General features: G+C 45.4%; 1 protein-coding gene across 1 annotated transcript in view; it reads right to left on the bottom strand.

Moving 5' to 3' along the window:
* LOC147970456 (uncharacterized) overlaps positions 1-14,279 on the bottom strand; it is a 61,843-nt gene extending 47,564 nt beyond the window's left edge. Inside the window, exon 1 of the mRNA XM_087523444.1 lies at positions 13,467-14,279. Coding sequence (XP_087379570.1) covers positions 13,467-14,279 — 813 coding nt within the window. The remainder of the gene's footprint in view (positions 1-13,466) is intronic.
* Between the last annotated feature and the right edge of the window lie 293 nt (positions 14,280-14,572).

Here is a 14,572-nt window from a genome sequence, read left to right as displayed (position 1 = left end):
ACATCACAAAGAGTCTGATGCCCTTTGAGGCTTTTGTACATGCCTGTCATGTACAATTCCTTCAGCCCTGCATCATCAGTGATACTAGCAATGTCCTCAAATGAGGAATTAGTGATAGCAGAGACAGGTGAAGAATTTGTAACAATAGAAGCATTTGAACATTCAGGTGAAGAATTAGCAGATTCATGTTCAATGCACTTCAAGGATGGAGGAACAAATTCTTCCTGAGAAGTGCTGATTTGTTGAGCAAGTAATGAATCGCACTACAAGTGCATCTAGTGCCACCCCTAGTTGGTTTTGGAGTATTGACGACAAACCTAGTTGAGGGACTAATGTGTTTGTGAGAATTGCAGGATAACACAGGTAGAAGTCCCTCATTGATTCGGTTTTCCTACCAGAGATGACCCCTAAAAATGTATGAAGACATTGAAGTCAAAGGTGGTATATGAAGATATTCACATTGAAGACTATGACAAGAGAAGACACCACATGAAGCCTATGGAGCTCGAAGACTTAGATCTTTCGTAGTTCTCTTTCTTCTGTGTTGAGTCATAGGAACCACCGTACTGTTAAGTGGGGTCCAAGAGAACCAGTCAGAATGACTGAAGTGATGCTTAAACAAAACCTATGTCTTCGACTGAAGACTTTGCGAGAAAATCTTGTGCAGAGTCGGGCAAGTCAGCTTTGCTTGAAGCCCAAGTAAAGTTGCCGTGTGAGTTTTAAATCTGACTGTTGGAACACGTGTCAGTTCCTTAGTGACCCAGGGTCATTTCGGACAAATCAGGTCGGGTTGCCAAGTGGCTATAAATAGCCCACCCCCTACAACCATAAACGGTTGGCTGCTCAGATTCAGAGTACGGCTTTTGTCGTTTGAGAGCAACCCACCTCGAAGCCTTTGAGAGAGAATTCCTTGCAAGGATAAAGCCCTAACCACCCAGAGCCAAAGAGAATTAGGCATCACTTAAGTCTTCTTGTCTGTGTGATCTGAAGACTTATTACACTTGAGGACTGTGCATCCTCCAGCCGGTTAGGCGTCGCGTTCTGAGCATCCAAGAGACATTGTGGATTGCCGGTGAACGAAGTCTGTGAAGGTTTGGGAGTCTACCTTGAAGACTTACCAGAGTGATTGGGCGAGGTTTGTGTGACCTTAGCTCAAGGGGAATACGGAGAGGACTGGGTGTCCTGAGCTGCGTGTTCAGGACTGGGTGTCCTGGACTGAGTGTCCTAAGGTTTAAATACCTAGCCGCCCTAACCAGATGTACAGTTGTCACAGCAATTGGAACCGGTCCAACAAATCATTGTCTTCAGCGAGTCACTGGTTTCATCTTCCCTTCCCTTTACTTATTGTTACTCCTTGTGAAGTCATTGTATGTTCGCACTATCTTTTGTCTTCACTGAGTGACTGCGTGTTCTGTGTGGCTTCACAATATCTTCCTACCTGATCCTTACTACATTGCTGCTATTAGTCATTGTGCTTTCACTCTATTGAATACTTGACTATGGCTTGCCTAGTGTAGTCTACCTTCCGCTGCAGGGTAATAGGTTTATTTCTATCGTTTGTCTTCATAACTTCCATGTTTTCAAGACTTTCATAAAAATCTCGTATTCACCCCCCCTCTAGTCGATATAACGCACTTTCAATTGGTATCAGAGCAAGGTGCTCCCTTGTTCTGTGTGATTCGGTTTAACCACCTGGAGTTTTAGCTATGTCGACTGCAGGGATAATTAAAGTCTCCGCTGTGTGCCCCGTCTTCGATGGAACTGAATATCCCTACTGGAAGAATAAGATGCGCATGCATCTTGAAGCCATTGACGTCGACCTATGGTATGTCGTCAAGAACAGCGTTCCCAAGGCTGGAGAAGGTGTCACTGCTGCTGATGTCAAGAAGTTCGTTCAACTGGACTCTACTGCCAAGAATATCATCCGTGGTCATCTGACCAAAGGACAGTATGGCCGTGTGAGTGCTTTGGAAACATCTAAGCTAGTCTGGGACTGACTCTCCAAGGTCAATGAAGGCATCTCAACCCAGAGAGATCAGAGAATCGGTGTCCTTCGCAACCTCTTCAACCGCTTCAAGCGAAACGACAATGAGAATGTCCAGCTCACATTTGACCGACTCACTGACATCACAAATGAGCTTCAAGCCCTCGGCGCTACTGAGATCACCAAACATGAAGTCGTCAAGACACTACTGAGATCACTTGATAGTTCGTTTGACACCCTAGCCCTGATGATTCAAGAACGTCCTGATTTCAAGACACTCGATCCGTCTGACATACTTGAGAGGCTCAACACACATGAGTTTCAGCTTTCTGAGAAAAGAGATATCTACGGTCCAAACTATGGGCGAACTTGTGCCTTGAAGGAAAAAACTGTCTCCTCATCTGAAGAAGAATCTGACAGCAGTTCGGATGATCCTGAAGACAATGGAAGGGAACTTGCTATGCTTGTGAAGAAGTTCCAAAAATTCACCAAGAAGAAAGGTTTCAGAAAGTCTTCCCGATCAAGCTCAAGGAATGATGAAGCTTCTGCTCACGACTACAAGAAGAAAACATGTCACAAGTGCAAGAAACCTGGCCACTTCATCTCTGAGTGTCCACAGTGAGACAATGAGAACAAAAAGAAGAAGAAGAGCAAGGAATATGACTCTGACGACAAGAAGAAGAAGAAATACTCAAAGTCTTCTTCCAAGTCTTCCTCAAAGTCTTCATCACACAAGAAGAGCTCATCTGGCAAGGCACGTGCGTTTGTTGGCAAGGAAATGGATTCAGAGGAGGAGTCCGCTTCTGAGGAGGCGGAGGTGGAGTCTGAGGAGGAGTCCGATTCAGGCGTTGCAAGTCTGGCTACAGCATACGTTGCCAAGTCCATCTTCAACACTGAAGACAATGACTTCATCACCGACACCGATGCAAATGACAAGGACTACTCCACTTCTACCTACTGCTTCGTGGCACGCGGTGCCAAGGTAAACACACGCACTACTCACTATCAAACATCTAGTGACGATGACTCTGATTGTGGTTCAAAACCCAGCTACAAAACACTTGCTAAAATTGCAACTGAACAACAGAAAGCTATGGATCATATTCAGAAACTGTTAGACAGAAGCGATGATTTGTTAGGTGCTGAAGTGACTCGATCTGAATCCTTAATTGAAGACATAAAAGATCTTCACGTTAAGTATGAGGAACTTGAAAGTCGTCATGAAACTCTCTCAACAACTCATGAAAAGCTTTCCTATGATTATCTTCAAAGGAAGCAAGATCTTGAGAAATTGAGAGCGGCTCATGAAGATCTTCAAAAGGAAAACGAGTCACTTCGCGCCAAACAGATCAGTTCCGCTCAGGAAGGATTTGAACCACCATGTCTTAAATGCATTGAGCATGATAATGCTACTTCTGTTGCTGAATGTTCTACTGCTACTACTGTTGCAATATCTTCAACTGTTGATGTGGTAACTAACCCCTCTGCTGAGGATACCACTGCTATTGCTGATGAGAATGCTAGGTTGAAGACATTGCTTGAAACAAGGATGTACAAAAGTCTTAAAGGGCATCAGACACTATGTGATGTCCTCAAAAAGCAGATTCTGAACTGAAACCCGAGGAAAGAGGGTGTTGGGTTGGTAAGAAAAATGAATGCTGATGGCTCTTACTGGAAACCTGAGTAGTACCCCAAAACCACGTGGGTTGCTGCAAAGGAACCTTCAGTAGATCCATCCAATCTATCTGGCTTCACTTGTGCTAACCCCATTATCATTGATGAATCCCTTGATGCAAACTATAAACTGTTTAAGAATCAGAATGGTGAAGTGTTTGCCAGGTACATTGGTACTAACTGCAGGAATGGACCGCCTATGAAGAAGATCTGGGTTCCGAAAAGGTGTCTGGAGAATCTTCCTGTGAATGTCATCATGACACCTCACGTGAAGAAGACAAACCTCAGACCAAAGGCTTCATACGGTCCAAAGGTTTCATACAGACAGAGGACTCACCTGAGTCGCACTAACGCAAATGTTTTGCAGGGAAACCATACTCAGGCATATGAATATGAGAGCGGTTCATCAAACCGCCATGTTCATAAGACCAAGAACTCTTCTGCTTATTCTTATGAGTACTATTGTCCGCCTGCAAGACTGTTTGCTAGGGCTCCAAAGCCAAAGTTCTCAGATGCTGCACTTAGACTTATTGCTTCTAAGCCACCCTTGAAGATGTGGGTGGCTAAGAAAGCTTAACTCTCTTTTGCAGGGAAAGGTCTCCAGCAGAAAACCAAAATCGTCTGACGCTATTGCTGGGGAGCTTAAACATCTTGTAGGGTGCAAGATCAAATGCCCGAATGGTCTTACTATGTACTTCATTCCTGAATCGCTTGCTACTCTCCCTATTAGTCCTAATCTGGATCTAAGCTTTCATAACCCACTGGTTCATCAAATGTTTTTGCTTCACAATGCTCTTCGTGAAGCCTATCCCCCTAACTGCACTGTAGGGTACGACACCAGCATCTTCAGAATGGATTATTGATAGTGGGTGTACAAATCACATTACTGGCAAGAAGCCAAATGTCAGTTAGTTCAGAGTATTTGGCGCCAGGTGCTGGATCAAGGACCCACATCACACCTCAAAGTTTGCACCAAAAGCACATGAGGGTTTTATGCTTGGATATGGAAAGGATTCGCACTCCTACAGAGTCTTCAATCTCTTTCATTACAAAGTGGTTGAAACAGTGGATGTGCGGTTCGATGCGACCAATGGTTCACAAAGAGAGCAACTGCCAAATGTGCTAGATGAAGTTCCATCCAGTGAATCAATCAAGCTAATGGGAACTGGAGAAATTATACCTTCTGAAGCTCATCCTGAAGGAGAACTTGTCATCTCAGCACCTGATCAACATGAAGACAATGCTCAGCCTGAAGACATTCCTTCTAACAACGACAATGATCAGCAAGAGCAAAATCATCGCCCTGTACATCCTCGCGTTGCCAATGAAGTGCAGATTGAAAGAATAATTGATAGCATCAATGCACCCGGTCCACTCACTCGTTCAAGGGCAACTCAGCTAGGAAATTTCTGTGGGCACTTCGCATTCATCTCAATAACAGAACCCAAGAAAGTTGAAGAAGCCTTCATGGAACCTGAATGGATTCAAGCTATGCAAGACGAGCTTCAACAGTTTGAGCTGAATAATGTATGGGAACTGGTCAAGCGTTCCGATCCTCGGAAGCACAACATAATAGGCACCAAATGGATATACCGCAACAAGCAAGATGAGCATGGTCAAGTTGTCAGAAACAAAGCTCGTCTCGTTGCTCAAGGATATACTCAAGTGGAAGGCATTGACTTCGATGAAACATTTTCTCCTGTGGCTAGACTTGAAGCCATACGCATACTGCTGGCCTATGCAAATCATCACAACATACTTCTTTATCAAATGGATGTGAAGAGCGCCTTCCTCAATGGCAAGATTGAAGAAGAAGTGTATGTTGCACAACCTCCTGGCTTTGAAGATCCAAAACATCCTGACATGGTATACAAGCTCAACAAGGCACTGTATGGCCTCAAACAAGCCCCTCGGGCCTAAAGTATAGTGAAGAGTTTGGATATATGATGCAAGAGCAATATCAAATGTCTATGATGGGAGAGCTGAAGTTCTTTCTCGATCTTCAAATATGACAGCAACGCAACGGCATCTTCATATCTTAAGAGAAGTATCTCAATGATTGTTTGAAGAAGTTCGGTATGCAAGACTGCAAAGGCTTCACGACGCCAATGCCAGCCAAGCATCATCTGGGTCCTAACGACAATGGTAAAGAGTTCGATCAAAAGGTATACCACTCCATGATTGGTTCTTTACTTTATCTATGTGCATCTAGGCCAGATATTATGCTTAGTGTTTGCATGTCTGCTCGATTTCAAGCGGCACCAAAGGAGTCGCATCACTTAGCTGTGAAGCGAATTCTTCGATATTTGGCTCACACCCCAACTCTAGGATTATGGTATCCAAAGGGCTCAGAGTTTGATCTGGTTGGATTCTCGGATGCTGATTATGCTGGTGACAAAGTTTATCGCAAGTCTACATCAGGCACACATCCTAACCCTTATGCATATTGATGACTTACATGTGCAACACACGAAGTAAAGTATATCTTCAATCAATGAAGACATACATTCTAAGTGTGAATACATTAATGTGGAATTTGACTTCGGAGCGCCACGATAATTGTGCGCCGTGTCTGGGTCTAATACTTCCTATACGGTGGGTAACGCCACCACCAAATGTTCTATTTTGAAGTGTTTCACTCATGGCGTTACCTTGCTATGTCTTCACATTTGGTTTGGCTTCAATCTCAACATGTCTTCATGATTATCTTCACTATGTTGATTATATATATATATACTAGTGTTCTGTCCTCTACAGCATTCACTTATAGCTATGTCTTCTTGTTGAATCTTTTGAACTAAGTGAATGTGATCGGACCCTAACCTCTCTATGCTATCTATCTCGAACTCTATCTCTCCAAATCATATGCATTCTATTGAAACTGTCGAATGTCTTCTCTGCGTCCTTGTCAGCAGAAGATACAAAGACAAACCTTAAGTCCACTTTCAATGCTCATTCCTCCACATGAAACCCAGAGAAGTAGGAACGACCACCCGACAATCCAGGCGTGCGTGGGACGTGGAACAAACCCCAAAATTCTGCATGATGGCCACGTGTTCCTCAGATGCGAATCACCAGGGGCCCCTGCGTAATAGCGCAGTGCCGCCCCTGTACCTATAAATACACACTTCACGACGGTCATTATCTCTTCTTCCACTCTCGCACGAACCCTAGTGCCACCGCTAGCCCTCGACGACGCCGGCGATGAAGCGCTTCGCTGCCGCAACCTCTCCGACGCCGTCTTCACGCCGACCGTGGACATCGTCCTCTCCGCCGTCACCGTAGGTGTCCTCCGTCGCCAAGTTAGGGCACGGAAGATCGAACTGCTCGGCCTCATCTTCCACTCTTAGTGTGGTAAATAAAACTTCCTTTTTACGGCACCGTTGATCCTATGGCTATGTCACTTTCTACCACAAGCAGTTTCTATTCACACAAGTTAGATCTCTCTCATACTGCATCTCATAACATGCCTAGTATATTCACTTATGCTTCACAAAGTAGTTAGGTTCCTCACTTGTACTGATCTGTGGATTCGTACAAATCTGGAACCAACTCCTTATCTATGAGTGAATGTCTTCGCACAATGAGGTCAATGTCTTCTAAACTGATTTATCTTCAAAATCTTCTGAGAATGCATATGACCTCTTCCCCTTCCCTCGCACCTTAATGCTGTCACAGGTACATGTCTGTGGGAGAATCCTTTGGTTCTCATAGTCTGCATTCATTTGCAGAATTCTTACAGCATCACATAAATTCTCCCGAAGCCAGTTCCTGTTTGTCCAGCAAGCGAAAACCTTTGAAGCCTCTGAATGTATTGAAGCCTTTCAGATTAAGGTTCATGGCTTCAGAAAAATCAGCAAGGAAGGGTGGCAGAAAGCGTCGAGAAGAAACATCAAGAGATCTACCCGATGACCTCTCAGAGCTGTACAAGACAGATCCTGAAGAGGATTACAATCAGCGCAAGACACGAATCCAATGGATTCGACGCTATTGGGCAGAACAGTGGTTCAAGTACAAATTTGTGACCAAGGAATATGCTGAAAAGAATGCCATCAAGCGACCATGGGGAGACATCCTCTACAAAAATCTTCAACCCAGGACCAGAGATGAAGCTATTGAACAAGGCTTCTATCCCTGCATGGTCCGTGGACCACAACCTGCGGATGCTGACCCATCGTCCCTGCTATGGTGTCGTGACGACATTCTGTTCAAGCTCAACTTCCATTTTGCCCAGAACTCAGCAAAGCAGAACAAGAAGACATTGGGACTAGACTTCAACCCTGGTCCTTTTGCTCCAAGGGCTGACGGCACACGTGATGCAGAACCCAATGTCGTCGGTCCTTTCTACAACCTTGAAGGTCTCATCACCCATATCTTGGTTCAAGGGACAGCCGTGAATGAGCCTGCAGATGTCGCTGAATCAGATGAAGCGCCTGCAGCACCGAAGCCAAAGAAGCAGCCAAAAGCTTCAAAGCCTGCCTCTGCTCCAAAACTCTCACGAGCGAAGCCACTGGCAACTGCACCTCCTGAAGACAGTGTGTAGTTTGAAGATTTGTCACGCATCTCCAAGCCCCATAAGGTTAAGATGCCTCTGCCACACACTGGCCAAGAGCTAACAGCTGCTACCATTCTGCGCAATGATGCCATTGATCTGTCAAGTGATGAAGATCTTGCAGATGACGCTCTTGAGCAACTCATCAAGAGCAAAGAAGAAGCAGAAATCTTCAATGATCTGCCTCTCTTTGATGTAACAATCATCCACAACTTCATTGGTGAATGGTTTGACATGCCAAACATTAGCTTCGAAGATCTGCAACTACCCATTGGCCTCAGTGTCGCCTTCCATGGCGCCATTGCTTCAGAGTTAGCTATCGCCCAACGCATTGTTGAACTGAAGCAAAAGATTGACTATGAAAAGGCTCAGTTCAAGAAGCATATGGCCAAGCTCAGCGTGCAAGAGGTGAAGAACTTCAAGATTATGCTGCACGAGCTCAAGGAAGCCTTTCTCAAGAAACGTGCAGAAGCTCAAGGTTCTCGTGAGCGCATGAAGGTTCTGGCTGACAAATGTGTGCAGGCCTACAATGAGGCTGAGAAGCGCAAGGCCCTTGGGCGTCCTGGCATCGACCCCAGGATGGCAGCAAAGAAGATGAAGAAGCCCGCTACGGCTGAACCTGACACACCAAGGCAGGAAGCAGATCCCATTGTCTTCCCAACTAGAATGACTGGCTCGAAGCCAAAAAGCCGGTCAACCACTTCAGAGCTCAAGAAGATGAGGACTGCTGAGGCTGAAGCCAGGAAGAGGAAACATCCTGAAGCCTCTCCTATTGCCCCCTCCAAGAAGAAGAGGAAGACCAAGAAAGATCGGGCTGCTCCCACAGAGCCTTTGATAGTTGAACCCATTTCCATGGTTCGTCCTGACGCTGAACACCAACTGACAATCCATGAGCCTGCTTTCACAGAGGCTCATGAAGCTGAAGACTTTCCAGCAGCTGATCCCATCGCTGCTGAAGACATTGGTCAACATGACCATGTAGAAGATGGTGCAGTCCTTCCTCAGCTCGAGAACAGCGAACTCATCAGCATTGGTCGTCCTCTGACGCCAATCGCTCAGGATGCTTCATGGGCTGATCGCCCACAAGAGGAAGAAGACTTTGAGGCCCAGCCAACTCCAACTAAACAGGCGTCGCCTGCGTTGCGCAGGCTTCGCAAAGGACCTAGGCCTCCAGTCTCTGTGTCTGAAGCTGAAACTGCTGAAGACATTCCAGCTGCATTAGCCGATGAAGAAGAAGTCCCACAAGCTGCTACTCCCCTATCCCACCAAGAAGCAGTTCTCGAGGAGAACATGATTGTGACCGACCCTCCAGCTCGTCAAGTGGAGGTTGAAAATCTTGAGGCTGCCACCACCACCACCAATGAAGCCACTGACACTGTCATGGCTGAAGCTAATGTGGAGCCCTCCCCAACAAAAGCATCAGAAGTCAGCGAAGCCACTGATCCCATTGCTTCTGTTCCTGCACCTGCTGCCGGTCCCCAGTTCGACTATCATGTTGAACACAGGCCTCAAGTACAGAAGCCAATCCCAAGATTGCCCAGGTTCCCAGGTCCTACATCAGCACCTGGATCCTTCAATATCAATGGCTTCAGAGCAGACAACACATTCTTCAATAGCTCCAGGAACCCCTACTCAAGGGAAAGGATATCATCTGATCGGTTCTGGAGCTATCCGCAGCGAAGCTATTACTCCTACATTCTATACAATCAAGGTCGCATCTTCCCCCACAAGCGTCTTGACATTGAAGCTATAGCTGGTCTGCCCTGTCTGGAAGAAGCTCTGGATTGCTTCAAAGAAGTTGGATTACTGCCATTCGTCACTGACCAAGAGCATTGGAATGAAGAGTTCCTGCTCCAATTCTATGCCACACTTCACATCCGTGGGTATAACAGAGATTCGAAGACTTGGGTCCTGGAGTGGATGACAGGAAACGTTCATCACGAAGCCAAAGCCTTTGACATCATTGAGCTCACTGGTCTGCCCACTCCCGGAGATCTCTACGAATCTGGCTGTCAACTTCACAGTGAAGCTGTGGAGAGCATCTTTCAGAAGCCTGAACCTAACATGAGTCAGATGCTCAGTATGATGAAGCCATTACCCCAAGATGCTGCATATCCCAAAGAGTTCTTTGTTGAAGACCTAGAGTATCTGCCAAGGACTATTTATCACATCATAAGGCGAACTCTCTGGCCCATCAAAGGGCACTCTCCACATGCCAAGCTTGAAGGTGCAATGAAGACTTTGGTCTTCTATATTATTCATGGAAAATGCTTCAATGCACAGGACTTCTTCATTCGCCAACTTGCTACATCAGGCTCTGATCTGTTTGGCTTGAAGTTCTACGCCCCATGGGTCATGCGGCTGATCAAACTTCACTCCACTATCTCATATCAGCCATCTGCTCGCAATCATCTGATTTTTCTACCCGATGTGGATATGTCGATTGAAGTCATCTATCCTGAGCCTGCCAAGGAACCCCTAAGTCTTCAGAATGCAGAGCATCAGAGTTTTTCCCAGAACATTGAAGGAGTTGAAGCAGTTGCTCGTGTGTATCCTTTGGCTGGCACTAGACGTGCACCGCATCCTGCTCTCACTGAAGCCACTGACAGTACAACTGCTCCACGACCCAAGAAGTGCACTCGTGTTCTCAGTGACCGAGAGATTCTTGTGGCTCTTCATCAGAAACAGGATAGGCATCATGACTGGCTGAAGCATCAAATGCAAAGCCTCTTGGTGGATTTTAATCGCATTCGCAATCTTGGCACCAAGAATGCTTTTGTTGCCCATGAAACTTCTCGCCGCACATGGAAAGGGCTGACACTGATGTGTTCTGAAGATGATCTTCAAGAGGATGGCTTCACTGAGCGATTGAAGTTTGACTCCACACCTCCTCGAAGGGCAGTGCTGCGACGAACTCCATCCCTTGAAGACTCTGAGTTCTCTTCCTCTGTTGCAACTGTGAATGCCAGAGTGATCGAGGATGAAGACGATGCTACTTCACCGCCACCTCCTTCAGCACACTTCGACTCTGCTCCAAGCTCTTCAGCACCGCCAAACACCACCAACGACCCTGCTGCTTCACCTACTCCTCATGGGAACGAGTAGATGCTCTATGTCTTCAAACCTTTTTGGTCCTTACTGACAAAAGGGGGAGAAGCATATGAGGTTGATAGTCTTCAAGCGGGTCCATATGGGCGGGTGCTTTATATTTTGCTTCATGCTTACAACTCTCGTTTTGCTACATTTGGTTCTTTGGGTTGTAACACTTAAACTCGATGGTCGTCTGCTACTTATCTGCCACCTTGTGTTGCGATGATAAATTCCGCATGTGCGACGATAAATTCCGCACTTAGATCATTCTGCAGACGTCCATTTTCCATTATGCATGTCATTATCTTCATATACTTTCACATGCATAGTGGATTGTCATCATAAGTTGAAGTGGATCTCCACAAGTACAACCTTCCATGTGCATTTCCATTCCAAAAGCAAATTACTTATATGCACATCTTCAAGGGGAGCCCTTGTAACTTATGAAGACAATTCCTTATCCTTTACAATTTCACAGATTATATTCCCCGTTGAAAACTTCAACTAGTTTGTCATCAATCACCAAAAAGGGGGAGATTGTAAGTGCATCTAGTGCCACCCCTAGTTGGTTTTGGAGTATTGACGACAAACCTAGTTGAGGGACTAATGTGTTTGTGAGAATTGCAGGATAACACAGGTAGAAGCCCCTCATTGATTCAGTTTTCCTACCAGAGATGACCCCTAAAAATGTATGAAGACATTGAAGTCAAAGGTGGTATATGAAGATATTCACATTGAAGACTATGACAAGAGAAGACACCACATGAAGCCTATGGAGCTCGAAGACTTAGATATTTTGTAGTTCTCTTTCTTCTGTGTTGAGTCATAGGAACCACCGTACTGTTAAGTGGGGTCCAAGAGAACCAGTCAAAATGACTGAAGTGATGCTTAAACAAAACCTATGTCTTCGAGTGAAGACTTCGAGAGCGAATCTTGTCCAGAGTCGGGCAAGTCAGCTTTGCTTGAAGCCCAAGTAAAGTTGCCGTGTGAGTTTGAAATCTGACCGTTGGAACATGTGTCAGTTCCTTAGTGACCCAGGGTCATTTCGGACAAATTAGGTCGGGTTGCCAAGTGGCTATAAATAGCCCACCCCCTACAACCATAAACGGTTGGCTGCTCAGATTCAGAGTACGGCTTTTGTCATTTGAGAGCAACCCACCTCGAAGCCTTTGAGAGATAATTCCTTGCGAGGATAAAGCCCTAACCACCCAGAGCCAAAGAGAATTAGGCATCACTTAAGTCTTCTTGTCTGTGTGATCTGAAGACTTATTACACTTGAGGACTGTGCATCCTCCAGCCGGTTAGGCGTTGCGTTCTGAGCATCCAAGAGACATTGTGGATTGCCGGTGAACGAAGTCTGTGAAGGTTTGGGAGTCTACCTTGAAGACTTACCAGAGTGATTGGGCGAGGTCTGTGTGACCTTAGCTCAAGGGGAATACGGAGAGGACTGGGTGTCCTGAGCTGCCTGTTCAGGACTGGGTGTTCGGGACTGTGTGTCCTAAGGTTTAAATACCTAGCCGCCCTAACCAGATGTACAATTGTCACAGCAACTGGAACTGGTCCAACAAATCATTGTCTTCAGCGAGTCACTGGTTTCATCTTCCATTCCCTTTACTTACTGTTACTCCTTGTGAAGTCATTGTATGTTCGCACTATCTTTTGTCTTCACTGAGTGACTGCGTGTTCTGTGTGTCTTCACAATATCTTCCTACCTGATCCTTACTACATTGCTGCTATTAGTCATTGTGCTTTCACTCTATTGAATACTTGACTATGGCTTGCCTAGTGTAGTCTACCTTCCGCTGCAGGGTAATAGGTTTATTTCTATCGTTTGTCTTCATAACTTCCATGTTTTGAAGACTTTCATAAAAATCGCCTATTCACCCCCCTCTAGTCGATATAACGCACTTTCACGCGCTCCTTCTGAAGATCTTCATAACTCACTCTTAGCTTTTCAAGATCTTGGTTTCTTTGAAGAAATTCATATGAAAGCTTCTCATGATCAGATAAGAGAGTGTTATGATGACCTTGAAGGTTGTCAAACCTAGACTGAAGTCTCTGAAGATTTTCAGTCAAGGTTTTAGTGCGATCCATTTCTTCACCCAACATATCATCACTTTTGTCTAGCATGTTTTGAACTTTTTCAAAAGCCTTTTGTTGTTTTACAACAATCTTAGCAAGTTTGGAGTAGTTGGGTTTGAGGTTTTCATTAGATTCATTCTCACTTGATTCAGAGGAGGGGTATTTGAGTACCTTGGCACCTTTTTCCATGAAGCAATAGGTGGGCGTGTAGTCATCATTATTTCCATCAGCCATGTTGGTGAAGCCATTTTCTTCGGAGTTGAAGATGGACTTGCTGACGAAAGCAGTAGCGAGAGCCAGGCTCGCCACACCAGACTCAGACTCCTCAGATGCCTCCTCTTCCTCATGTTCCTCAGATTCAGCCTCAGGGTCCATTTCCTTGCCAATGAACGGCCGAGCCTTCTTGGAGTTGCTCTTCTTGTAAGATGAAGACTTTGAGGATTTTGATGATGAAGATTTTGAGGATTTCTTCTTTTTCTTCGCATCATCAGAACTGTAATCCTTGTATTTCTTCTTCTTTGATTCCTTTTCCCACTGAGGACAATCTTGAATGTAGTGTCCAGGTTTCTTGCATTTTTGACAAAGCCTCTTCTTGTAGTCACTAGATGAGGAATCATTGCTCCTTGAGGATTTTCCAAAGCGACCACATCTTGAGAACTTCTGGAATTTCTTCACGAGCAGTGCTAGATCATGGCTCAGTTCTTCAGGATCACCAAGGATGCTACCAGAATCTTCATCTTCAGATTCAGACACTGCCTTGGCCTTCAGGGCACGTGATCTGCCATAGCTCGAACCATAGAGATCTCTCTTCTCAGCAAGCTGTAACTCATGAGTATTTAGCCTTTCGAGGATATTAGCGGGATCAAGTGACTTGTAATCAGCACGTTCTTGTATCATCAATGCCAGAGTGTCAAATGAGGAATCAAGCGATCTCAGCAATTTCTTCACCACCTCATGGTCGGTGATGTCAGTGGCACCAAGTGCTTGAAGCTCATTTGAGATGTCAGTGAGGCGATCGAAGGTTTGTTGAACATTTTCATTGTCGAGTCTTTTGAAGCGGTTGAAGAGATTGTGAAGAACATCAGCTCGAGAGTCACGCTGTGTTGAGACTCCTTCATTCACCTTGGACAGCCTATCCCAGATAAGCTTAGCAGTTTCCAAAGCACTCACTCATCCATACTGTCCTTTGC

This window comes from Triticum urartu, chromosome 5A, assembly GCF_056163025.1.
Source record: "Triticum urartu cultivar PI428250 chromosome 5A, HENAU_Tu73, whole genome shotgun sequence".
Taxonomy (NCBI): domain Eukaryota; kingdom Viridiplantae; phylum Streptophyta; class Magnoliopsida; order Poales; family Poaceae; genus Triticum; species Triticum urartu.
This window is presented reverse-complemented; position numbering and strand designations above follow the sequence as displayed.